Source organism: Elgaria multicarinata, chromosome 9, assembly GCF_023053635.1.
Source record: "Elgaria multicarinata webbii isolate HBS135686 ecotype San Diego chromosome 9, rElgMul1.1.pri, whole genome shotgun sequence".
Taxonomy (NCBI): Eukaryota; Metazoa; Chordata; class Lepidosauria; order Squamata; family Anguidae; genus Elgaria; species Elgaria multicarinata.
Genome location: NC_086179.1, coordinates 54839540 through 54866156, shown reverse-complemented (window position 1 = coordinate 54866156; position 26617 = coordinate 54839540). Strand labels below are relative to the sequence as shown.

Here is a 26617-nt window from a genome sequence, read left to right as displayed (position 1 = left end):
ATGAAAAGAGTGAGCTTGGTGCTTGTGGTGAGATTTCCTTTTAACTATTCTTATTCCTTAGTTCAATAGAGTAAAATTGGAATTCAAATCTGTTTCTATAAATCCTGTATTCAGAAAAGAGACTGGAACTACAGCATTTAAAAATAAGGCGTACTTGCTTCGAATATATTTTTTCAATCACATTTTAAAATTGGAGACTACTACAGTGTGTATTTAATGAGAACTGCTCTGATCCAGAAGGTGTAAACCGAGTTTTGTGTGCAGTGTATCTTCCACGTACTCTCTTGGACCACTCCTGATGTGTAATACCGAGGCTCTTGTAAATGTCGTTCAAGATCAGGCACAAGCCATGGAAGTTTCCTCCCCACCCACCCCAATTTCCAGAACATTTTTTCCGTTTCATTTCAACTGTCTATTGGCTTACACAGACCAGAGTTCTGTCAAGTAGCTAATGAGCAAACCCTGGGTAAAAGGAATCCAGTGCTGATGCCTTAACCAGGAGAGTTAAGAGGGAGGAAATTAGGGCTGGACAGGGAGGAGCCCATGGCTTGCTCCCAATCTATTAAGAGATCTTTAGCTTTAAAGCAAAACTCCCTTTTTAGAAGTGCATACCCTTTGCCACTCCTAAAACTCAGGGATGCTTTAGAAGTGGTCGCTCATATAATGAAGGAAAAACTGCTCTCTGGATGGTGGTGAATAAGGCCTGGTGTACAAAGTCCCTTGAGTTATGCCTAAAGAGGTGATTTAATTATATCTGCATTTCTATGGTGAAGTTATTCATTGAAATGAATTGTTTTTAAGTTTTGTCTTCAAATACGTGGAATGTTTGCTGTTTTGTTACAAGGCAGTTTCTTCAAATGCATATTCTTGTTCTCACTGTTAGTAAAATTCAGCATTCTATACTCACCAGGATAATAAGGATTGGCAAAAATATGTTGCAGATTTTTTATTTAACATACCTAGAATGAACAATTCATAATTACTGAAGTCCAATACAGAAGCAATATTGTACAATATTTGAATTATAAATGCATAGGCATATAATGCCCAGTTTTCACTAAATTTATCAGTCAGTGATTCATCTTCTCTGACTCTAACTTGTTTTCTTCAATATTTTAATTTGTTGACCAAAATATTTGTTACCTTTGCAACCCCACTTCTGAAGGCAGCTACACAATTGGAAGACTGTAGCAATATGCTGTTAATAGTCCCCTTCTCACATGATGTGTTTGGGAAGCAAAAGGAAACAATGTGGAGCATTGCCAATTCCTCACCACCCCAATAACGCAGCTTATGGGGTGGATATTGTGGAAGTTTCTTCCTGTCTTCCTGTAGGCCATGTTTGATTTCAAGAACACAAACTCAGATTTCGGTACCTGTATCTAGAAAATTGTATTATCACATGTGGAGGACAGAGGTGTAACATTTCCAGAAATTTTGAAGCCATGGTGGGGAAACAGGCTTTTTTCTATAATAATAAAAAGTGGACATTTGGGGAGTGGGGGAGCTGAAATATGCAGTCACTTGGTTAGTTTAGGAATATGAAATGTATTGTGTATAACTAAATTTGCTCGTAAATTAAAGCTAAACATTTAAAAGTAAGCTCAGTAAATTTGTAATTATTTTCTGCATAAAGTGTACTTTTAAATTTAATATACCAAGCATGATAATTTTATGAGCAAACCAAACTATACATAATAAACTTTGGGATCAATCTAGATAGTGTCTGGGGTGTGCTATAGGATATTTCGGATTCCTGGATCCAAGGTTGGAGGCCGCACTGAGACCCAGGATTCCACACTCGCCACCCTTTCCCTGCCTCAAGATAAACACGGAGAGAACCGTGCCGCTGGCTGCCTTAAAGAGAAGGAAAAGGTGTTCCGTGGGTGGGGAGGGGACTGGAGAGTCTCTCCAGCTTTTTCCCCTCCCCCTCTAAGATGTCCCAACTGGATGGGTGAAAAAGCCTATCTATAGTAGCTGAAATGCAAAGTGGAAAGTGCAGCGAAGGAGACAATCGCTCCCGCCACACCGTCTGCTCTACACTGTATACTCCTAAACCTCTCAATGTGGGTGGAGGCTTATGAGCATCAAGGGCACAATCAATAGGATCTTGCCATTTAAGAACTTCAAGTAGTCCCTAAAACATCTGAATCAGAAGAAGCAAGAGGAGCTGGAAACAGGAGGACTGGTGTACAGCATCTGTTCCTGAGGAATTGGTTGGGGTGTTTAGGAAAATATGATCTGAAGGGGAAAAAATATTGAGAGTTTTTCAAAGATCTCACTGAGTGGCTTTAGGCACTAGCCATGCAGGGTTGGTGTGAGGCTACCACCACCTGATGCTAGCCTGATGCTAGTATGTTTTCTCAGGAGTTCAGTGTAAACTTCCTAGTAAATGTGTTTAGTGGATGGCAACAAAGAAGACGATGGGCCTGCCCAGGCAACACGCTAAACCATGGTTAGGCCGCTCACCCTTTTGCAGAAAATGATTAGTGAGCATGTTTAAATCATGGGTCTGTAGCCACCATGGTTAGGAATGGTTCACACGACACGCTAAGCCAGAAGGTTTAGCTCAAAATGCTTAACCACCATGGCTTATTGTGTTGTCTGAAGTCCAAAAGGTGCTTGTAAGATAGTTTATTAAGGCCCAACATGTTTCAAGTGAGATGACTCTTTTGGAGGGGCAACGGAATCAGTTTCACCAAGATAGCCGTATAGTTCAGTTGTCTATAACCAACTATAGTAGTTGCAAACTAGATTTACCTATTCAGTTTCAGACAGGTCTCTGGATTTCCACTGACCTTCCCAGGAAGGGTGATGCACTGTGGAACCAGTAACAGTGAAATTTCAAGTGTTGTACAATTTAGTTAGGCCTTATAAGATCATCCTCATGATCTGAAAATGCTGATCAAAATAATGGAAGTTGAATTTGTTCATTCAAGTAATAGAAGAGAAATGTATTATTTTATTGCTAAGGATATGCCAGGTTTAATTAGACAAATGTTTGTGTTTGCAAGAATGATTTTTTAGTATACTAATTTAGCAGCCCAATTAATTAGGAGGACTTCATGCAATGTCAATTAGTTAATTTAGAAAGATTTTGAAATGAAAAAACTAATTTAAATTTGATTTCAAAAATCCAGTTTCTGCATGTTGCCAATGAATTGTATTGAATTCCTGAGCAAAGAGATACACCATTACACAGTCTGCATTTCTGAAACATTAGAATCATAGAATAGCAGAGTTGGAAGGGGCCTATAAGGCCATTGTGTCCAACCCCCTGCTCAATGCAGGAATCCACCGTAAAGCATACCTGACAGATGTTTGTCCAGCTGCCTCTTGAATGCTTCTAGTGTGGGAGAGCCCACAACCTCCCTAGGTAACTGGTTCCATTGCTGTACTGCTCTAACAGGAAGTTTTTCCTGATGTCCAGCTGGAATCTGGCTTCCTGTAACTTGAGCCCGTTATTCCGTGTCCTGCACTCTGGGAGGATTGAGAAGAGATCCTGGCCCTCCTCTGTGTGACAACCTTTTAAGTATTTGAAGTGCTATCATGTCTCCCCTCAATCTTCTCTTCTCCAGGCTAAACATGCCCAGTTGGTTCAGTCTCTCTTCATAGGGCTTTGTTTCCAGACCCCTGATCATCCTGGTTGCCCTATTCTGAACACGCTCCAACTTGTCTGTGTCCTCCTTGAATTGTGGAGCCCAGAACTGGATGCAATATCTAGATGAGACCTAACCAGGGCCGAATAGAGAGGAACCAGTACCTCATGCGATTTAGAAGCTATACTTCTATTAATGCAGCCTAAAATAGCATTTGCCTTTTTTGCAGCCATATCGCACAGTTGGTTCATATTCAGCTTGTGATCTACAACAATTCCAAGATCCTTCTTGTTTGTAGTATGCTGAGCCAAGTATCCCCCATCTTGTAACTGTGCATTTGGTTTCTATTTCCTAGATGTAGAACTTGGCATTTATCCCTATTAAATTTCATTCTATTGTTTTCAGCCCAGCACTCCAGCCTATCAAGATCACTTTGAAGTTTGTTTCTGTCTTCCAGGGTATTAGCTATCCCACCCAATTTTGTGTCATCTGCAAATTTGATAAGCATTCCCTGCACCTCCTCGTCCAAATCATTAATAAAAATTTTAGAGCCCTGAGCCCAGGACTGAGCCCTGCGGTACCCCACTCGTTACCTCCCCCCGTTTGAGAAGGTTCCGTTGATAAGTACTCTTTGGGTCCGATTCTGTAGCCAACTGTGAATCCACCTAATAGTTGTTCCATCTAGCCCACTTTTAGCTAATTTGTTAATCAAAATATCTTTGTCAAAAGCTTTGCTGAAGTCAAGATATATTACGTCCACAGCATTCCCACAGTCCACAAGAGAGGTTACCCGATCAAAAAATTAGATCAATGAGATTAGCAGACTTTATCTGTGTTTCACAAGTGCAGCAGTGGAGGGAGAGCCATAATTAAAAAGTAATCGAGTGTGCTTATGCAGTGATTTTTTTTATTTGCTTTTCATTGAGGGTTGGTGTGAGGTACATGGTGAAACAATACTTATATCAGGTTTGTCATAGGTTTGTCCGGTTGCTTCACTTTGATCTCTAAAAACCAGCATTACCTGCACTGTTACCCCAATCTGAATACCCTAAGTTATTTTTCTGAGGACCTTGCAACCTCTGCAACTCAGTGCAAGAATTATGCAATTGATGGATACCAATGGGCAATGGAGATCGTTGCTTAGTCCAGACTGGGCTGGTAACTAATCTACTTTTAGAAGTTTTATACACTCAAACCAGCAGCTTCATATAATGTGATCCTTGAATGTCACTCTATTCTAGAGTGATCAGATACAAAAGAGGGCAGGGCTCCTGCAGCTTTAACAGTTGTGATAAAGAGAGAATTTCAGCAGGTCCTGCATGCATACAAATGACACCTGCTAAAATTCCCTTTTCTATACAACTCTTAAAGATACAGTAAGCTCGGTCCTCCTTTTCATATGGTCACCCTATGTAACATAACTACTGAAAAGTTAATAATCCTGTAACTAGTTTGGCTTGAGCACACACATTGACTTTCCCTCCACTTCAAAAAGTGATGTAGGCTATATAACATTCCATTGAAATAGCCAATAGTTATTGCTAGGGAATATTGTCCAGCCCATTTTTACATCTTACATAGTCAGGTATAGACAAACTTTGTTCATGTACTTTCAAAAGCATACATCACCTGAACACTACATATAAAATATTAATTAAAAACAGGGAGTTAATCGGCTTCACTGTGGTTGATGTATTTGGAGAATAAAACGGCTTTGTTGGGCACGAAACAGACATTGCTTTGGTAGGTACGCCGGGGAAAATGAAGTCATGCGTCGAGGCACTGAATTTTTCTGTGCTGTTTGGTACAAACATTTCCTGTAGCAATGACATATATCCAGGTACTGTTGCCTAAAGATCAATAGGATGAAGGGAGAAACATGTTTGTAATTTGTCAGTATGTAGATTAATATTCCTTTTAATGTCACAGTGGGCATTGAACATATGAAGCTTCCTTCTACCCAGTCAGACCTTTGATTCACACAGCCTGACAGTGACAAAGGTCTTTCAAGCCTTGCTACACTGATATGGCAGAGACCTTTTGCATGCATGCCCCAACACTGAACTATATGTGGAGTGCATCTCTTTACAATTATCAAAACGTCTTCAGACTAACAAATGCACTGCACACACATATGTAAATACACTGAAATTAAGGAAAACTTCTGTTAGACATTTACAGTTGAAGAATGCAGGTTGTAGAACAAAATCAAAAGGGATGATATAATGATTTGGCATGTTAACATGCAAAGAGGTTTTTTGTTTTTGTTTTTACTAAGGTTGGCCTTTTTAGGCTTGTCTATTTGATTTTGGAAATCCTAATGTAAAAATGATCTAGGGCCATATTTTATGAAATTATATTTGTTACCGCAGACAAAATTCTTGCTCCTATTCCCACAAGTTACACTAAATAGTTACACTAGCAGCCTGATCCCATAAAATGGATTTAACAACTACAGCAGTCTAAACTGGCAGAGTCATGTAGCATCACCAATGCCAATGATGTTTTGAGTACAAGAATTAACTCCCTGTGACAATAAAGCCATTCCGGGAGATATTTATGCATCTTATTTCGTATACCAATGGAATTAATGTCCAGGTTACAACTCATTACAAACTAAGATTACAATCCTATACCCACTTAACTGGGAATAAGCCCCTTTAAATGCAATGGGACATAGTTCTGAGTAGACATGCATAGGATTACGCTGTAAATTACCAAAAGAAGATCTGCCCAGTACAGTAGAAGAGTCCTATTAATTGGCCTGTGACTCTGTTGTAATTTGTGAGAATGTAAGACTACAACTCCTACAAATATCAGGATAATGTTGGAAGGATGGCCAAAAAATATATTTTTAAAAAAATATAATTTGGATTTTGGAAGTAAGTTTGTTGAAAAAGGCTTGGAATGTTGGATTTTACAGGCATGTTTCAGAGAGGCACTATTATGAAGTAATTCAAACTCAAAAGATTTGGGGAGAAAGGTTTGGGATGTTACATCAGGACAACAATCACCCCACCCTACTCACACGTTTTGGGGATCCAAAGTGATGTGCAAGGGTTTTCAGTCCCTGCCCCCACCCACCCCCTGCCCTTTTCAGGCAATAATTTCCCCAAAGATCCTAGGGGCAGTGAAGTTTGCACCAGAAGGGGAAAAAAGTCACATATGTATCCTGGCCACATTTACTGAAACAGTAGGCTCATAGAACTGAACAAGAAGACTTACATTAAATGTGTAGGTTCCAGGCAGGAGGAGAAGATAGTATTCTCCATTTCTGTTGGTTTTATAAGGACATATGTGCCTTCTTCCTGTAACCTCAACTATTGCATCTGCGATAGGTACTCTATTGTTATCCAAAACACGGCCTTTAACACCTATGGGGCAAGAAAGAAATTAAGGTGGAGGGGGGAAAGCATTTCTTTTCTTCTTCAGGGAAAATGCCCCTTTGTGGCCACTGTAGTTTGTGGCCGTAGATGTACTAAAACAGAGCCCCCCTGCAGTATATTGAAATCACAGCCTGGCTCTCAGGACGACATCGTATCTCCTGGTGGAGGCGATGATGCAGCAGTGGTGGTGATGCAGCAGCTGTGGGTTGGGGGCAAGTGGGTGACGAGGAGGCAGTGAGGGAAGGAGGGAGCAGGAAGTCAGGAGTCCAATGGACTCCTGCCCAGCCTTGCAGCTGGCACCCAGGGATCCGCAAGGCCGAGTCGCCTCAGGGCCCCCGAATCTTGCCTCAGCTTTGGCACTGAGACAAGATGGGCAACCCCTGAAGCACCTCGAGTCAAATCAAGATTGTTTTGGGGGCTCTGAAACAGCCTCCAAGGTGAATTGGGAGGACTGTGCACATACGTGAACATTCACCACAAGAAGTGCTTGCTTTAATTCTTTATTGGGGAAGTAAATTTCTCTCCAGTTATTCCAAGTAGAATAATGGACATGTGTTGAGAAATAGGGGTAGGGGTAGAAAATAAGAACAAAAACAGCCCATCCCCACAGCATATTTACACAGAGAGAGCTAGTGTGATGTAGTTAGCATTGGACTGGGACTTGGGAGATCTTGGTTCTAGTTCCAAATCGGCCATGAAGCTCACGGGGTGACTTTGGTCCAGGTATTATTTAACTATAAAAGATAAATAGAGCGAGTCAAAAGTCTCTTCTCAGAGGATGGAAGCAGAGCACCTATATTCTCTCTCAGAACTCAAGCATTCCGAGCTGTGGCTTATGCCTAGGCAATTTTGCTGTATGTCTGCACAGAAATCATGACAAAGCACATACTCTTTCATGAAGCACCAGAGTGGAAGAATCACCTTGAGTGGAAGTTATGTATGTCTAGCTGTATCTGCAAATCAGGATGGCTATCCTATAATATTGTGTGGGGTATCAATTTTATTGTTGGTAGATTGAAGTTTATGGGGAGGGGCAGAGAGATACATAGACCCAAAGCACAAAACCATAAGACAAAAGCTAGTTTTAAATTAAAAGAACTTGAGAGAACCTATTTTTGTGGGAGAAGGAAGTAACCTTACTCTGACCAACGGGATCGCCAAAACTGATGGTGTGTGTGTATGTGTATGTGAATATGAATGAAACCACTTTCTCACTCTACTTGTAAGTTCTTCTCTTTGCAAGCCATGTGAGGGCACTGTTGCTTCACTACTCTACACACATCCACCAACTATTCAAAGGGGCCCTTACAAGAAGTATTGCTGCTGGCCTGTACCCTTCCTAAGATGCAGTAACCTTACTTAAGACAGTGGGGCTACTAAGTGTCCTGTTTAGTGTAGCTTTTTCTGTTTTTCCTGAATGGGAACTGGAAAGATCTAATTAAGGGCAAAATTACAAGAAGCATTGGAGGTGAGAGGAAGCAGATTTTTTAAGAGGAAAATCAGATAGTAGGAGACACATAGTTAAGCACCCCATCCTTTTCCTCTACTCTTGATTTCAGTTGTAGTGGCAGCTTTCCATTCAATTAAAAAACAGTCAAGGAAAGTTACATAAAGTCCTTAACATGCATTTTACCCCCAAATTGCTCTGCAGTTGAGTATCACTAATTGTTTGCATAGCTGTTTTAGTATACACTCAATTTTATTTTTACAAATTTATTTTTACTTTCATACTGACTCAGTCTAGGTCACTTCCTGAGCTTCATGGCAACATGGGGGTTTGGATGTGGGAGATGCAAGTTCAGAGTGACATTTATTCTTCCATAAACACATGAAATGCAGAAATTAAATTATTTTGAAATTAAATGCAACAGGATGGTATCAGCACAGTTAATGTTTTTAAAAGATAATAACTGTTGTATATTTGTGGGGAGAGGGACTTCATGACAGAGACTCAAAGTAGTTTAAGCGCACCCTAATACAAGTAAGGTGTTTCTCCTGCAATTCCTTCCTTTTTGCAGTGAATCTTCTGTCAACTTCATTTCCTGTTTTTCTTCTTTTTCTTCGTAATACTTCTTTCTTGGTATCATAAACACAATGAAAAACTTCATTTCTCCTAGGATGTAAGATGCACAACCTCTTCTGGTTGGTAGCGGGATGGAGCCATCAATGTCACTTGAGGCTCAGGTGGCCTCAGTGGCACGGAGTGCCTTCTACCATCACTGGCTGGTAACCCAGCGATGCCCCTAACTGGACAGGGATAACCTGTTTTTAGTAATCTATGCTCTAGTAACATCAAAGGTAGATTATTGCAATGCACTCTATGTGGAGCTGCCCTTGAAGACTGTTCAGAAGCTGCAGCATTTGTTGTAATAAATGGAGCTCTGAAAGGGAAATTGCTTGAAGAAGTAACATTCACCAGACATGTTCTATTAATTATCCTTTCTGAAATTTATTCCACAAAATGCGAAGTCTGATAAATTATAATTCATCAGAGTTGACTTACCTAGATGAACTTGTTTTATATATTCAACCAAAGCGATTTTATTGGCATTCCAGAAGGATGGAAGTTTTTCTTTTGGTGGATATTTACAACAGGATAATTCCAACGTAATTTCAAAGCACTGTCCCCAGATGTAGTTATAATCCTGCATCCCACCTAAAGTAAATATTTAGTTATGACATGCTGCCATAAGCCAGAAATTTGCCTGCAGGAAAGTGGACCAACCACCACCATTGAGTTCTGTCATTTTCACCTAGGCATGCTAGCCATTATGTTCCCTACTGCTGGTTATTTCTCCAGGGTCTGTGCCAAAGCACAATTATTCAACTGTGTTATATCCAGTAATGCACAGCCATAAACAAAGTAGCATCCATTTATAACTTAGACACCCACATAAGCTATTTATATAGATTATCCCCAAATGTCTCCACTGTTAAAAAAAATTTGGAGTTATCATTCTGTGAAATGTGCTTATCTTTAAGTTATGACAATGCTTTTATTCTCACATGACGATTTCAGAAGAATATGAGGAAACTGGAAAAATAAAGACTGTGGTACCAAAGGCGGGTTTGCATGTCACTTTAAGCGATGATGGCTTATAAGCTACTCACAGTAGCTTATTTTGAAAATTAATAAATAATAATAATAATAATAATAATAATAATAATAATAATAATATCCCACCTTTTGCTGGGCCTCAAGGTGGCTTTACAAAATTAAAACATACGCAGTTAAAATAAGCTACTGTTAACCCCCACACCATGGGACAAATAAGCTACTGTGCATAGTTTATTTCCCCCGCCCTCTCCTCTCCTCACTCTACAGTCCTCACACTTAGCTGGTATGGTATCCTAGCTTCCTTTGCATTGGAAACCGAATCCTGGCATGCCCTGTACCACCGCTATGTCACCTGCTTACTTCCCAGCTGGGTTTCCAAACCCTACCCACCTGCATCCCTGCCTCTCCTCACACTTCCATAGCAGTCTGTAGTGTAGCCATCCGTGGAACATCAATTTTCTCTCAGCTTCTATGAACACTGATTAGGGACAACTAAAACCTTGCACGATTACAAAGATGCACAAACCCAAAAGAGGGTGGTGGCTGTAAATCCTTGGAAGTTTATAGGAGAGGGACAATCCTTCATGCACAGTATCCCCTCTTGGGATGCATGGCAAAAACCCTACCCAGGTGCAGCTGCCCAACTAAAAAGGTGTTTGACACTTGGGGACTTTGCAGAGTGCACCACCAGGGGAAGAGTGAACTGCCCAGAGAGCTTCGGCAATTGGGCGGTATAGAAATGCAATAAATAAATAAATAAATAAATAAAACAGGGTTGGGCAGTGAGCACAATCTGTTCCTAGACAGATCTTGGAAACAGAGCTGCCAGTTGGAGCAGAGTTGCAGCAGCAGGTTTGACCGTTCTTGCCAAGTGACCCTGTAGCTGATCTTTAAACTACTCTTTAAGCCACTGTGGAGTGCCAGACAACACGATAAGCCACGATGGTTTAAATAAACCTCACTGCAGCCCATAGCTTATTAGAGTGGCTTATTTTGGCTAAAAAAGAGTCTTCCCAAGCAACTCTAAAGCCAATCTTTAAACTACTCTTCAAGTCACCATGGTTGAGGAAAACCTCTGGCAGACGAAACGATAAACTATCATGGCTTATTCAGAAAAATAAACCAATGTGGCTTATCATAATATGTGAACCCAATCCAAGAAAGAATTTGGGGGGGGGGAGAATTTCACCAGCATGACCACATGCAGAGAAACTGAGTTAATGGGCTATTGGTTAGAACACTGCTGCATCTAAACAGGAAATTGCTGAGCGTGCTTTGAGTGAAAGAACTCAGTTGATCTCACAATCTTTCCAAACAAAAAAACATTCCTGGTTATCCCAAGCTTTCTCTGCTTCAACAGTCTAATTTGAGGGGGGCAGAGGAAGAGTCGTTTTCATCTGCTATTGTTAAATTACTGGGAGTCAGAAAATTCCTGCTGATCTACTGCAAATCACTCAGAGTTCTACCAGTACATCCCCAAGTATATTCTGCCCAAAGCAGAAGTGATTAGGAACTGCAGGGAAAGAGAGGAAATTCTTACCTTGCAGCTTGTACCATGCATACCCATTTGTAATGCCATTTGGAAATTCATCTCCATAGCCACATGAAGTCCCTTTAGACATAGCGGCATGGTTTCTAGCATATGTGCTTGCAAGGTGCACAAAGACATCATCATCCAGAGTTTTGCTAAAGCGAGGTGACATAAATGTAACTGTAGAAAGAAGGTGATCACAGTAGAAATCTAATTAATATTTAAATGTGTGCCGGGACACATATATATTACAACTAATACATTCAGTTTGCATGATACAAACATTGGTAAATTCCTTGGCTCCATTAGAAATCCTTCCAAATTCAAGGACAGGCTGTAATCCTATAGTCCCTGAGAGAGCACCCCGGGGCCAAAGGGTTTTTCAGATCTCCCCTTCTGAGGACAGAGAGAGAGAGGTCCACCCTTAGAGAGGGAGACCCAACCTTGCAAGTTTTCTTCATGAGGCTTGGCACATTTTCAAAGTTACATCACCAGCTGGCACAGTAAATTCCCCCTCCACCAGTCCAAAAACTGTTGAGCTGTGTGAAGGGAAAAGTAACACAGCTCTGCTTTCTATGTGAAATGTGCTTGATTTGTTGTCTGTAGGGGTGTTTGCTGAGATTATAAAGTAAACTTCTACTGGGTTTGGATGACACGATGACCAACAGTGGGTTAAATAGTCAACAGTGGGTTATCGTATTGTCTGTCAGGACTTTTTCGCACCACAGCTGGTTATTCGGCTGAAATAACCAACACAAATGACCAACAATGTGCAGAGTTGATTATCTGAACAACTGTTGGTTATTGTGTCATGTGTCAGACACCGTTGACTATTATGTCAAACACAGTTGGCTATTTCCAGCGACTAGAGTCCCCTGGCAAGAGTGACCAAAGAGGCAGCTGCCACTCTAGTTCAGCCAGCAGAACTCACAATGGCTGATGGGATACCAGTGGGAGGACTGAGGGGGAAAGAGGGTAGGGGATGTATCAATCAAACACATCATTGACTAAGAGTCAACTCGATGCTGGCCTTAATCCACACCACGGTTGATTATAATCATGCCATGTGGGGAGAACCCCCTCAACAATCAACCGTGGAGTTGACTATTAACCCACCGTTGACTATTGTGTTGTCCTTTATGTTGTGAAATTCAGATACATTTTTAGACTTCTCTAGTAATCAGGATGAAGACACATGTACACATTCATGTATATATGCATACATACAAAATGTCATCTTTCTACTTCTTTTGACAGTACTTTATTTTGATACCTGTGGTGCTAAGTGAGTGAGACAACAAATCAAAGAGGAATAAATGTGGAGATAAACTGATTTATTTTATTTTATTTTATTCATTAATTAATGACATTTCTATACCACCCATTAACTGAAGTTCTCTGAGTAGTTTAAAAGACCAAATTTAAAACAGTAAAATACAATAACATATAAAATGTAATATAAAAAACATAAATAAAACAGAATAAAACCAAAGTAGTAACCAAGATAAAAGTCAGTAGCCATGCAAATACCTAAAATGCACCCACACAATTTTTAAAACTGAAGGGTCAAAAAGCTTGGGAAAATAAAGTTTAAAAAAAAGACTACAATGTAGATGTGAGGCATGGTGGGTAAATAGGTGTGTGTGTATGCATGGCAATATTTCTATCATTGTATGAGACCAGAAGCTTTCAATATTTAAAGGAAATGTGCTACGTAGTATCAGTGAGCACCTTAGAACACAGCAAGGTACCCTGCCCAATTGTGAAAGAAACAAGTCCACTCTAAGTTTGGATCAAAGGTGTGTCAGAGATGTTATTTTATTACAAGCGACATTGCAGGGAGAGTTAGAGCAAAGCTCACAGTCTCTGTAACAGTTAGTGATTTCTCTCTGGCTCCAGACAGAGTCAATGGGCCTGTTCAGACAAAATGCTAAGCCATGCTTAGGCCGCTAAGCCTTTTGCAACAAGTGGTTAGTGATTGTGTTTAAACCGTGGTAATGCAGCCACCATGGTTAGGAATGGTTCACATGACAAGTTAAGCCATAATGTTTAGCTCAAAATGCTTAACTTCTGTGGCTTAGCATGTCATCTGAACAAGGGTCAGTAAGCGTTTATAGACATTCATTATCGATCATCCAATAGGAAAAGCTGCAGCTTGACATGAATAACACATTTATCAGTATTTTTGCGATTTCAGTAGTAACAGTTCTTGGAACATCCTTCTTCCTCTTACAACCCCTGCCCCCACTCCCATCAGGACTTGCCATTTCTTGACCAAACTTTGAGGCCTTAAATATTTGCTTCAACAAAATGTTTTCCCAAAACTTAACATATTTTCTTACTGGTAGTTGGGATTCAAAGCAAAGTGAGTAGGTTCCTCTTGGCATTGAAAACTGTAGATAAGACTCACCTCTGCCTTGTACTCAGTATTTTGGAGCAGATTATTTCTCTGTGACTAGCCACACCTCCCATGGAAGCCATTTTGTGGTGGTGCCCATGAGTGTTTATCCAATTACCAAGTGTGCCCATGGGCCCAAACAGGTTGCCTACCCCTGCTTTATCTAAAGGTATATCATGTAACATTTGCCATTAGTTGCCAATAAATTATGTTCATATGCTCAAATACAAGCATTAGGTTACCTGAATTGCCATTATCAAAAGGGTAGCTCGCAACTAATGATCCACCATGCAGATTAGCAGAGAGGACAAACGTCTCCTTTTTTATCCAATCCATCACTGCTTGAGTCTCCGGTTGCACTATGGCATTATTCTCGACAAAGGCATCGGGAAAGTTCCTGTTCAGATCTTTCAGATTAGCATTCCACCTTAGCAGAATAAAATGAATATCATTTAGGCTTTAATCTGAAACATACTTTCAAATTAATGGGTTTGGGATCGAAGTTTTGGGTTGTAATCTGACCACTTAGGGACTGTACCTCTTCTAGTAAGGCCCTAGCATACTGTTGGCTGTTCAAAAATGGTTTAAGCTCTTTGTGGTGTTCCTTGTTCTGCAAGTATACCAATTTGTCTTAATCCGGACAATGTAACAGATGCTTTGAATCCTGGGTTTCATTTATTTAAAATAACAAATAAGATATAACAAATAACATAGCCGCAGCAGATAAAACCTTTATTAAAACCACACCACACTAAAATTAACCAAATGCAGACCAGAATAAATAAGTGTTTAAAATCCATGCTTTTAAACATGTGGGAGGAATACTTTTCCCCAGAGAAAGCTTGCAGGGAGGCAGAGGAAATCATGCTGGAGTGCAGGGCGGGCCACAACCAATCAAGGAGAGATAAGGGATGGAAAAACAAGTCTGATGAGGCTGATTGGACCAGAGACCCACACAAACAGCAAAGGAGAAGTACTTAACAGACCAGATCCTAGAAAGACCCAGATTTAAGACTCTCTGTGGTTGAAACTCTTAGCAGGCAGTAACAGAGGCTAAAAACCAGTATGTCTAGGTGGATGTAATGTGGGGTTCAGGAGTACATTGAAAGAACTCCACTCCATCCTCACCTGCGTTCTTCCTACCTGCCTTCTGGGGGGAAACAGTCAAACTGTTTCGTTGCTTCAAATCCATCAGGGTTCATTGAAGGCATGATGTGTATCCTGGTGCTGTCAATGAGACTTGTAATGACTGGATCGTGTTGATAATAGGTCACCAAAAAGTCTATCAAATGGAGCAGTAGCTCCCGTCCGACTGCCTGTGTGAATAAGAGCAGGGTGGCTGTTTTTAGATGCAACTAATGATAAGAAGCAACACAGATCTTAGTTGGCCAGTGGTACAAAGATAATACATGATGCAGATCTAATCCAAACCATTGTGCATGTAAAACAAGCAAATAAAATATGATGATCAATATTGCTTTGTTCTCAATTCCACCACCACCCCGAAAAAATCCAGACACAGAGAAAAAAAATATGACAGTAACTTTCTGATGGTTTTTGCACATTTGTGCCAGCGAATGCTTTGTGATCAGGCTAATTCACATATTACATTCCCTACAAAATCACAGGTACACATCTGGCAAAAGCCAACTTAAACACATGTACATGTCATGCCTAGAGTAGACCCATTGATATGAAATGGGACAAGTTAGTCATGAAAGTCCCTTTGATTTCAGCACTTCTACTTAAATCTAGATACAGCCCAGTTTTCATGGTGATGACATTCCTATATCTGTCCTAATTTTTCCTATAGCATTGATCCTATGCCAAACTGCAATAAAATCAGAGATTGAGAGCATCACCATCCTATTATTTATTAGAGGACCAAAAGTGTATTAGGGCTCAGTACATGAATAATATACTCAGTACATGAATAATAAAACTGCACAGCTCACCAGTTTTTTTAAAAAAATGAGACAAAAGTTGACTTAAAGGAAGAAGTAAAATTTTGTACTTGCTAGGTGAGACTAAACGATTCCAATAAAACCTCTAGAACAATTAATCTGCCAGTAAGAAATCAGAACCCTATCAAGAGAAAAATGCAAGAGAGGACATGAGCTCTTAAAGGAGGACAGAGACAAATGTCTATTTCTTTATAAATAATGACCCTTCAGCATAAGCTCCCAAGGCAACATATAATTACAAGTGTAAAACCATATAATAAAAACTAAATAGTAAGGCAGCATAAAACAGCAGCAACCAACAATTAAATATAAAAGGCTGAAACATAAAACAGCAATTAAAAAGATTGTTCAACATGCTGAAACGCCTGAGCAAATACTAAGGGACAAGCCTCAGACATAAGAAGCCATGAAACAGAGAAGGTATAGAAATGAGAATAGCACAAGTGAGAGGAGATTTGCTAAGAAGGTTTGTATTCGATTAATGGAGAGACCAAGGAGTTTATAGAGAAATCAGCAAAGCTAAGTAACATGGGAAAAACTATAAAGGGACTAAAAAAATCGCAAGAAGATGTTTAAACTTAATAGCCAGTGGAGAGAAACACAGAGAGGTGTAACACAATTAAAGTACAAATAAGGAAAAGTGAGCAGAAGAATTGAGAACAGAGGTAATGGGTCTGATCCAAAGGTTCTCTTCCTCCAGCTGAAGGAGCTCTCTAATGAAGGAAGTTTCCTTCATCAGAGAAAGGGAATGTTTGGGCCAACCCAATAAGTTTAAGCTGGGAGCCAAGAAGACCAGTTACTAAAGATTGCAATAGTTGGCAGTTGATAGAAATGGAGTGTAATTAAAAGTTTTAGTGTAATCAGAAGATAAGGACAATATTAGAGAGAACTGACAGACCTTAGCTGGAGCAGTAAAATGTTAAGAGGAAGAATAAAGGAAGTTCAGAGATGATCCAGGCTCTGAGAAGAGTTGGGTGTGGGTGGATACAATAAATTCAGTCTTCTGCATACAATAGGCAGTATCCAACTATTCCTCTAGTGCAGGTGTTATTAGAGTGATCAACCATCAGTCTCTGCAAAGAGGCTGGCTTTTACTGAGTGAAGATCCCCAGAAAAAGATCCCTTTAATCCTGCTAGAGCTTTCCTATATAAAAATCTAAGCGGAAGCCAGATGCACTCACTCACTCTCTCAGACCATCCTGTCTGCAATAAACTCTCTGCAATATGCTTTGGGACCCAAGACTCTACTCAAGTGTGACAAGATAAGTTAGACTGACTTTTTGATTTTAATTTGGAATTTTGTATATGTGTGTGATTGTTGCCTTCTTGGGCTTTTTCCTCCTTATTTTTCTTCTCTCCCCCCCCCCCCTAAATAGGATGTGGACATTTCACTGTGCTGTTTTATAAGTGATTCCTCACTGAACTCTTACCCATGTGAAATAATGCTTGCTTCTAAAGCTACCACTTGTTTTTTAAGTTTTTAAAAGGGGGTTGATTACATTCTTTGTTTCTGGGCTTTGGGAAGGAAAATCTAAAGCATCTTTCATTTTTCTTTCTTCCTAAATCTGGGCTGAAAGGACAGGTCCTTGACAATAGGGCTGAGAAACTCTCCAAGCAGGTGAGCAGATTATGGGTAGATATACACCTTGTGTCAAATCATTACAAATGTGGAATAACAAGCAGGAAATAACATGATGAAAGCAATGTATGGAATGTGTAATGTGCCCCACCAGTTACCAGTGCACTTCAACACTGCTATATCTAGCCCATGGTGTGTCAGGAAGTTCATCTTGAGTGATGGCAGCCAAACATAAATTCTTTTTTGGAGAAGCCATGTAAAGAAGGGGTCCATCAGGAGGAAAAATTATCCCCCTATCAGTCTCGTAACAGAGGGGCTGTAGTAGGGCAGAGAAGTCCACATCTACCAGTGCAGTTGATCCAGCTTAAATCTGGATCCAACCTCCAAAAAGGATTAAATACAAATCCAGCTGTGTTACTAAGTCAGTTTATGGACTTCATTCAATTTACCTAGAGCTATATTATAGCTTTAAACAGGTACATGCCAAAAACGTTTTTTAAAAATGTAAGTAATAAAATTAGCTTTCTGAAAACACTTTAGACATTTAAATTTAAATAATATTTATTAACTATTTTCTAGGAGAGAAGCAGAACCCTCCCAGATAGCTTGCAGTTGTTGTTTTCTCCAGGAATGATTCATAAGCACCCTTTAAAAGTTGTTTTCACATTGGCACTGTCAATTGCTGCTATAAAGAATGCTTCTTTGTCAGCACAGTAGAGCCCAACTATCAACAACAACTTGAAACAATGCTGCTTTGCTGCTGTAAAGAAAGAGCAACAAAGAGCTCCATCAGAGGAACGTTTTATTGCCCGCTTGTTACTGGACACGGTTTTTTGAGGGTCCCTCTCATGACGTCATCTGCCTTCCACCCCTTCTAGCCACCTTCATGTAACAAAAAAACACCCCAGTAAGTCCGACTTATTTTTAAAGACGGAAGTTGCCGCTATCTCCTGCTGTGTGCAGGAGAAGCAGAGAGATCAAATTGGCCCACTGAATGGGCCATGTGCAAGCTGTTTACTTCCTCTTTCAAAAGAGGAAGTAATGAGGGACAAACACACGGGTGGAGAAGCAACGGTAAGCAAATGTGATTTTCCCCTGTGTGATGACACTCAGAAAGTGCTATTGGAGCATACTTAAACATGAGATTAAAGCTGGATGGTTGGAGTACACATCTGAATACCTGATTTACATACTAGGCCTTCCTTTTTCAGGACTTAATGGAAATCCTTCAGTCTTTTCTTGGAAGAGAAGACAGCTACAACCCACAGCCCACTTGTTAAAATTTGAATTTGTCATAGTAACAAGTTGTTGCTGTTGTTCAATTATTGTGGCATCTGCCTGCATAAATTCATTTCAACTCCTTTCCTTAAACTAACCAGACAAAATACTCTTCTATTCTCTGCTGCCTGAAAACTTCCCACAGATTATTTCCCACCCTGAGCAGAAAGAATTTCCAGGATTCTTTTCTCCTCACTTGAAGCAGGCCACCGTGATTGCTGCCATTTGCAGCCTCCCAGAAATTATTCTTCCTCATGGAAGCCTCCTAGCGCTAAAAATTAAAAGACATTGTGCAGCGATTCTGTCTTTCCCTCCTTAATGGATATTTTATGATAAGAAAAAAAGACAGGTGAGAAAACACGGCAGCTTTATGCTGGAAGACAATGATATCTGGATTCCCTGTAAAATTGATATCTGGATTCCCTATAAAATTTGGAAGCGATTGCACAATTAATCTGGAAGTATCCTTTTTATGGTGATATCTGCTCCCAGAAACAGACCTAGGGAGGGTCCATGCCCGGTGTGCAAGAATGCCAATTTCCACACACATGGTTAGAGTCAAAACCAGCAAGGCTTTATTATTTTCTGCGCAGAAAAGAGAGAACTTGGGCTTTACAGCAAAAACAAGAACTCTGCCTAGTTTAGTTTCCAGGCAGCTTTTATAGGCACATTATACATATAGTTATTATGGTAGCTCCAAAACCCACCAATCATCACTCAAATACAACGAAAACACCAATCATTACTCAGATCCAAAAAGGCATCAATCATAAGTCTTAGGTAAATGTCCAATCACAGCACTCATACAAACTCAGAATATCGAATCAGGTATAAGCTGATGCAATGGGTTGTTTGTGTCCCCTTGTGGTGCGTAAACACCTTATACAACTTCTTATCTATAGAATACATATGGTTCTGGCAAGGTTGGGTACAAGGCAGAAGCTAGCAAAACATCTCCTATTTTGCAAAGTCCTGGTGTTTTGACAGTTTAGGGTACAGTTAGTATTGCTCTCTGTCTTGGCCTTAAAAGTCAAGCTCATATTCTAAGTTCTACAATTGTCCCACTGCTGTTCACAACCAGGAATTTTAACTGTATCAATGGGGTTTACCCAGCTAGCTGTGTATTAAGCTAACCACATCTGGTGAAATTTTATCATGAATTTTATCATATCTACATCATAATCTAGAGCAATATCCAAACATGCTTATGCACTACTGGGAACAACCTCTAGTGAAATGGGAAGGTCGCAGTTCCTAAAACAACCAGAAATGAGACGAAACGCTCATTTCCAGAATGCAGCAGGTCACCAGAGCTCACAAAAGGTCTACTGACCTGTCCTGCTCCAAATACAAGTGCTTCTGCTCATTTCTAGTTGTTTTAGGTGTTTCCTGTTGTGCGAGCAGTATGTCCAGCTGGCACAACAGAATGAGTGGAGGCACAGCAGGAAGTATTGGATACTGCTCCTACTATTTAGCGTTTAGGTATCATTTCAACGGAAAAAGCTCAGAGTGGACCTAATAATTCAGATTGGTTCTCTCCTTACATCGAATGAAGTGTCCATTGCATACATGTTTTGTCCTAATCCAGAGTTTTGTGGGTTTAGAGAGTGGACATAGTCCAACAAGCCTTATATGTAGTTGTGTCCTGTTGAGTATGAAAACAAACAATGAGTACAAAGCTGTTCCACAGCAAACTTTGGGAAAGCTCTGTCAGTGCTTGTTTTAATCACTTGTTGGATAATGGCCAAGGCCTGGTTGAGGCCCAAAGACTAGAAAAGGGCTGTTCAGAACTTACAATGATAATTTTAAGGGTATTATTAGTGCCTGCTCAACTCTCAATCCTTCTCCCATGGCTTGTCCTTAATGGTCATCTAACCCCAACTGCCTTTCCTTGCCCTTCCTTCCTCCTTGCCACATTCATTGCTAGAGGAGCTGGCTGCATGTAGAGTATTTCTGTTCGTGGCTGTGGTGTTCATGTGGAAAATATTGTGCCTGCCCTTCCAGCATTACCAATGAGTAAACATTAGGCTTCTTCTACCTGCAAACACATCACTTCAGCCAGGTAACTGAATTTAGGTTGAAACTTGAGAGTGAGTCTAGGATAGATGAAGAACCTATTATGCAGCTAAAATGTGTAATTTATAAATTATTTCTTTTTTCCTGGACATTTGACTGTTATACTTCATCCCAATGCCAAACATTTACACATTATGCAGGTAGGAATCTAATACTTGATATTTCCCCCTGGCATTTTTATAATTATGTAAACATCTGTCAAACAATCTTTATATCTATGCCCAGATGACTAGCTTCACCCATTCTTTTCATGATTGTGGTGACGTGGTGTAAAAAAAAGTTCTCATTGGACTAAAAGAACAATGGGTGCTTCATCTATAAGCATTCCTTTACAGTACAAAAATGTTTTTAAAGAAATAAGTTATTTCAAATGGATTAAAGCTAAGGAAACTCAAGGGTTACTGACAAAGCAAATCAAGATAAACATTGCTGGCAAAGGCCCTGTCTTGATGAGGGTTTTGCCCCAGGGTGGATCCGCAGTGGCGGCAGGTCATCTATATGACGCTGCCACCATTGCGGAGCCCTCCCAAGACATTCCCCCAAAGACCTGCTTTTAAAAAAGTCTGGCACTTACCCCAACTTTTTCAAACCAGCGAGGGGCAGACATTATCTTATGTCTATCCCCCTCCTCTAGCTTTGCACCAGAGGTGTGTCCCTGGCCACTGTTGAACCCTGATTGGGTCGCCACCGGCAGCGACAGAGGAGGAGGTGGTGTAGCGAGCCAAATGGCTGCTGGGCCGGCTAAGTGCCTTTGTGGGCCTGTGGAGCAGCACAGTTAAAGAAAAAAACTAAAAAACAAACAAAGTGGAGCCAAGCGTTTGGGCCCGGACAGGCGGGAGTGGGCGGCCGAGCAAGCCAACTGGCCACTGGGCCACCTCTGTACAAAACCATAAAAAAAAAACCAAAAATGGATGGGGTGCTGACATGCCAGGACAGGAGGGAGCTGTCTCCTCCTTCCCCTCCTGCCACAACCCCTGTGCTCTCTCCTTCAGCCGCCAGGCTGCCTCCCCGCCTCCTCCGGGGAGAGCCAAGATCAGTTTTTAAGTAGAATAGAAGAGAGTTGTAGAGCACTAAAGATCTTGAGCCAATGGTAGCCAACTGAGAATACAAATGTACCCTTGTAAAATACCTATAGCAGCGAGCAAGGTAAAGGGAGGGATGGGGAGAGAGGGCTGAGCCGCAGTGGTGGCCATCTGGTGGCGTGGCAGAGTGGCTCCTCCCTCTTCTCCTGTCACAGCCCCCATGCTCTCTCCTTGCATGGGGACAACGTGAAGGAGAGGAAATGTGGGGGTTTGAGGGCTCGTGGCATCAACACGCTGACGTCAAGACGTGGCCCTGACTATCAACAACAGCAAGAAAAAAATGCAATAAAATGCAATTGCAGCTCTAGAGCTCCAGTGAAGACAGGTAAAGAAGAATTAAGGGTGTTTCTTTTATTCTGAGACTCTGTGAGTTTCCATTTTGCAAGTTCAGCTGTGATCACTTCCTGTTGATCACAGCTGAGGTATAAGTGTGTGAATTGCCCAGACATGTTTCTTTTCTCATGGGTGGGGGTCTTTTATTACTGTAATACTATAATAGTGTGATTTTACTATTTATAAATAATGAGAGGAAATCAGTAACTAAAGACTTCCAACCCACCCATCTTCCATGGGAAAAGTAACTGACTTGGACGATTCATAAAGAGGATGTTCAAAGAGGCGTCATGCACTAATTCCCCAGTCAGGATGCATAAGCAACAATAAAACTAGTTGAACCTGAAAGCAAAAAACCTCTATTTGAAGTTGTCAGGGACCCTTGCTGAATGGAACTTATTGTGAGTAGACATTAAAAAATAATCCTGGCTACGGAGGAGGGCATTTCTAGTAAATACAGTACTATATTAAATGCTCTATGGAACCCACACTTTTGTTCTATATCTAGCTAATAGATATAGAATATCTTCTATATCTGAGGCTAACCAATGCCTCAGGAGACTCTAGAGTAGAAACAAGTTTAAGTCACATTGGCCTGGTTCAGACAACACGCTAAACCACAAAATGGTTAACAGAATGCATTGACCTTAATGCATTCCATTAACCATTTTGTGGTTAAGCAGCATGGTTTAGCCTGTTGTCTGAATGGGGCCATTGTGTAACCTCCCTCTCTGCATAATCTGCCTGTCTTCCCCACCAACTTTACTGTCCACAGAGCAGCCACAGTGCAGCCAATTTCACTCTGGTCTTTGGTGAAATTGACAAGATTGGGGAAAGACAGGTATATGCACATTAATGTTAGTGTACAAAGTAATGTTTCAGGTAAAATAAGCAACCTGATGAGATGTTGGTGAAATTAATCTGAGACCAGAATTGGGGGGGGGGGGGGCAAGGAGAGACAGATCCACCCAGCAACCACAGTTCATCTGCAACATTGACAACATTGACACCGTCTCCTGACAGTGGCAGTTGCAATGGCGACCAGAAAGGATGATTGGTAACGGAAATGATCATGTGGCAGAGGCCCACAGTCATGGATAAAAGGAGAAGAAAGTCTCAAGTAAGAGAAGTGAGGCAGGTGCTTACATGAAAGTGGATTCTTTTCCATGTTGGCTTCCCATCTGTGGAATGCCAAAAGGGGCATTCCTGTGGCGGGGAGAGATGGGAGGAGCCTGAAGAGGCCCATGTTAAACAGTATCCCCAAGCCTCTCTAGCCTTTTCTCCCCTCCTCCACAGCAGGGAGGACAATTGCCCCTGCCGCATCTCTTGCTCCATACTGGATGCTCACAAGCCTCTGAGTTCAGAGCATTCAGTGTGGAGCATCTGAGCATCAAGGACGTATCTCACAGGATTGTGCCCTAAATGAATAGATTTCAATACACTATACAAGGAGCAGATATTGATATATATTTTTAAAGCCATCCCCAAATGTGCATGGGTTTCAGGCCTGGTTTTGGCACAGAAACAGCCTTGGTCACCCTGTATGATGACCTATGTCAGGAGAAAGACACGGGGAGTGTGACTCTGTTGATTCTCCTTGATCTCTCAGCGGCTTTCGATACCATCGACCATGGTATCCTTCTGGAACGTCTGGCTGAGTTGGGAGTGGGAGGCACTGCATTGCAGTGGTTCCGCTCCTACTTGGTGGGTTGGCCCAGAAGGTGGTGCTTGGGGAATATTGCTTGGCCCCGTGGACTCTCCAGTATGGGGTTCCGCAGGGGTCAGTCTTGTCCCCCATGCTGTTTAACATGTACATGAAACCGTTGGGTGCGGTCATCTGGAGTTTTGGAGTGCGTTGTCATCAGTATGCTGATGACACGCAGCTCTACTTCTCCTTTTCATCTTCAGCAGATGAGGCTGTGGATGTGTTGAACCGGTGCTTGGCTGTGACATTGGACTGGATGAGGGCTAATAAACTTAAACTCAATCCAGACAAGACTGAGATGCTGCTGGTGGGTGGCTCCTCTGACCTGATGGTGGGCGTTCAACTGCTTCTGGATGGGGTTGCACTCCCCTTGAAGGAGCAGGTTCGTAGCTTGGGGATTCTCCTAGAGCCATCTCTGTTACTTGAGGCCCAGATGGCCTCGGTGGCACAGAGTGCTTTCTACCAACTCCGGTTGGTGACCCAGCTACGCCCCTATCTGGACAGGGATAACCTAGCTTCAATTGTCCATACTCTGGTAACCTCTGAATTAGATTATTGCAATGTCCTCTACGTGTGGCAGCCTTTGAAGACGGTTCGGAAGCTGCAGCTTGTGCAAAATGCAGCGTCCAGATTGATAACTGGAACCAGAAGGTTCAAACAAATAACACCAATTCTGGCTCACTTGCATTGGCTGCCTATACGTTTCCGAGCCCAATTCAAGGTGCTACACAGCTTGGAACCACAATACCTGATGGAACGCTTCTCCTGACATGAACCTACCCGTACACTGCGCTCAACATCTAAGGTCCTCCTCCTCCTACTTTGAGGGAAGCTCAGAGGACGGCAACAAGGGAGAGGGCCTTTTCAGTGGTGGCCCCACCCAATTAAGGAATGATCTCCCCGATGAGGCTCCCCTGGCACCAACATTGTTATCTTTTTGGCACCAGGTCAAGACTTTTCTCTTCTCCCAGGTATTTAACAGCATTTAACAACACTAAGTTTGTTTGTTTTTTAACGGCCCCCAGAACTGTTGTTTTTAAAATGGATACCATTGTTTTTATACAGTTGTTTTTATGTTTTTGACAGTTTTAACTTTTGTATACTTTTTTTAATGCTCACTGTTTTTAACTGTTGTAAACTGCCCAGAAAGATTCGGCTATGGGGCAGTATATAAATGTAATGAATAAATAAATAAATAAAATAAAATAAACTATTGAAAAAAATGGTTGTGGGTGAGGTGAAAATCCACTTCTGATACAATATCTATTATAGATTATACTAAAACAGAGGAACATTGAAATGAGATTGTAAATCTACCCTCCTGCATCACCATCCATTAATTTTAAAATGTGATACAAACAAATTTAGAAACTGTGTTTCTATCTGTCATTCACACATACTCCAAAGTCCTTTAAGTGGCCTGTGTGGATTTGGTCTAAGAGCTTTACGAATAATGTGTAGTGGCTAGTGCCCTCATTGTTTTGATTATCTAGAAAAGGGGCCTGCCCATGCAACACGTTAAACCATGGTTAGGCCACTAACTTTTTTGCAGCAAATGATTAGTGATCATGTTTAAACCTTGGTTATGTAACCACCATGGTTAGGAATGGTTCTCACGACACACTAAGCCATAACATTTAGCTCAAAATGCTTAATCAAAGTTAACAAATTCTTTTTTGTTTTCAATTCTACCAGAACACGCCAATTAGACTGAAAGTATTTTCCTGCTTACCAGCTGACACAAGACAATGGAGGGAGGAGAAATACTTGGTCAATTTCCCCCCATAAAACAATTCAACCTTCTCTTCAAAGAAAAATAACAATAGCATAAGACACCCTTGTAATCCTCCCCTCTCCAAAAGGATTTGCTATTCAACATCATTAAGATGTCAGCTAATCCACTGGGAAACTTTCCAAAACCCCAGGAGCTAAATTACCAGATAGCAGAAATGCATACCATCAAATCATCATTCTCTTGAGAAAAGTGGATAGTGCATAGAAATAAATAAGGTTCCAAGGAAGCAAGAAGAGGCTAGATTTCATCTTCACTGATACAACTCCCTAAAATCTTTTTATATAGGGGCAGATGTCATGTGAAACATCTTTGGATATTGGTATGGACCCAGAATACAACACAAAGAAGGGCATAATACACACTACAAATTCATAACACCAATTTTAATCCTAAAGTGATGTAGGAGGCAATATTATGCAATATAAAAAAGATGCTATATATTTAACAGCTGCCTTCTTTAAAGATTAAAGGTGAAAATGACTGACCAATGAAGTTGAACAACTACAGTATGGCTCCCTGATAATTCACAGTTCCCACAACCCAAACTCCATTTGTGGCCAGAAATGCAAACAACCACATGTGAAGCTAAATGTCATCACACCTATTCCAGAAAGCAGAACAATTATGTCAGGGTACCCCTGCGACACAGGAAATATCAACGACACTGGCCCAGGCAAGTCCAATTATTCAGGCAATGAGTTTAAAACATTTTTCTAATATTCTGTTATTGCCTGTTTGGAGTCAGGAGAAACAATTTATTTTCATTCACTTTTTGAATATCCCCTGTGTAGACACTATTGTATTTCAGTGGTTAATCAGCTGTTTGGAAGTCA

At 40.9% G+C, this 26617-nt stretch overlaps 1 protein-coding gene across 1 annotated transcript in view; it reads right to left on the bottom strand.

Annotated features, from left to right (window-relative positions):
• Window positions 1–4990: 4990 nt before the first annotated feature.
• Window positions 4991–26617, bottom strand: part of CPM (carboxypeptidase M) — a 43860-nt gene continuing 22233 nt past the window's right edge. Inside the window, exons 4-9 of the mRNA XM_063134769.1 lie at window positions 15116–15288; window positions 14215–14399; window positions 11584–11754; window positions 9489–9641; window positions 6825–6973; window positions 4991–5449 (exon numbers count right to left, since the gene is read on the bottom strand). Coding sequence (XP_062990839.1) covers window positions 5225–5449; window positions 6825–6973; window positions 9489–9641; window positions 11584–11754; window positions 14215–14399; window positions 15116–15288 — 1056 coding nt within the window. The 3' untranslated portion in view covers window positions 4991–5224. The remainder of the gene's footprint in view (window positions 5450–6824; window positions 6974–9488; window positions 9642–11583; window positions 11755–14214; window positions 14400–15115; window positions 15289–26617) is intronic.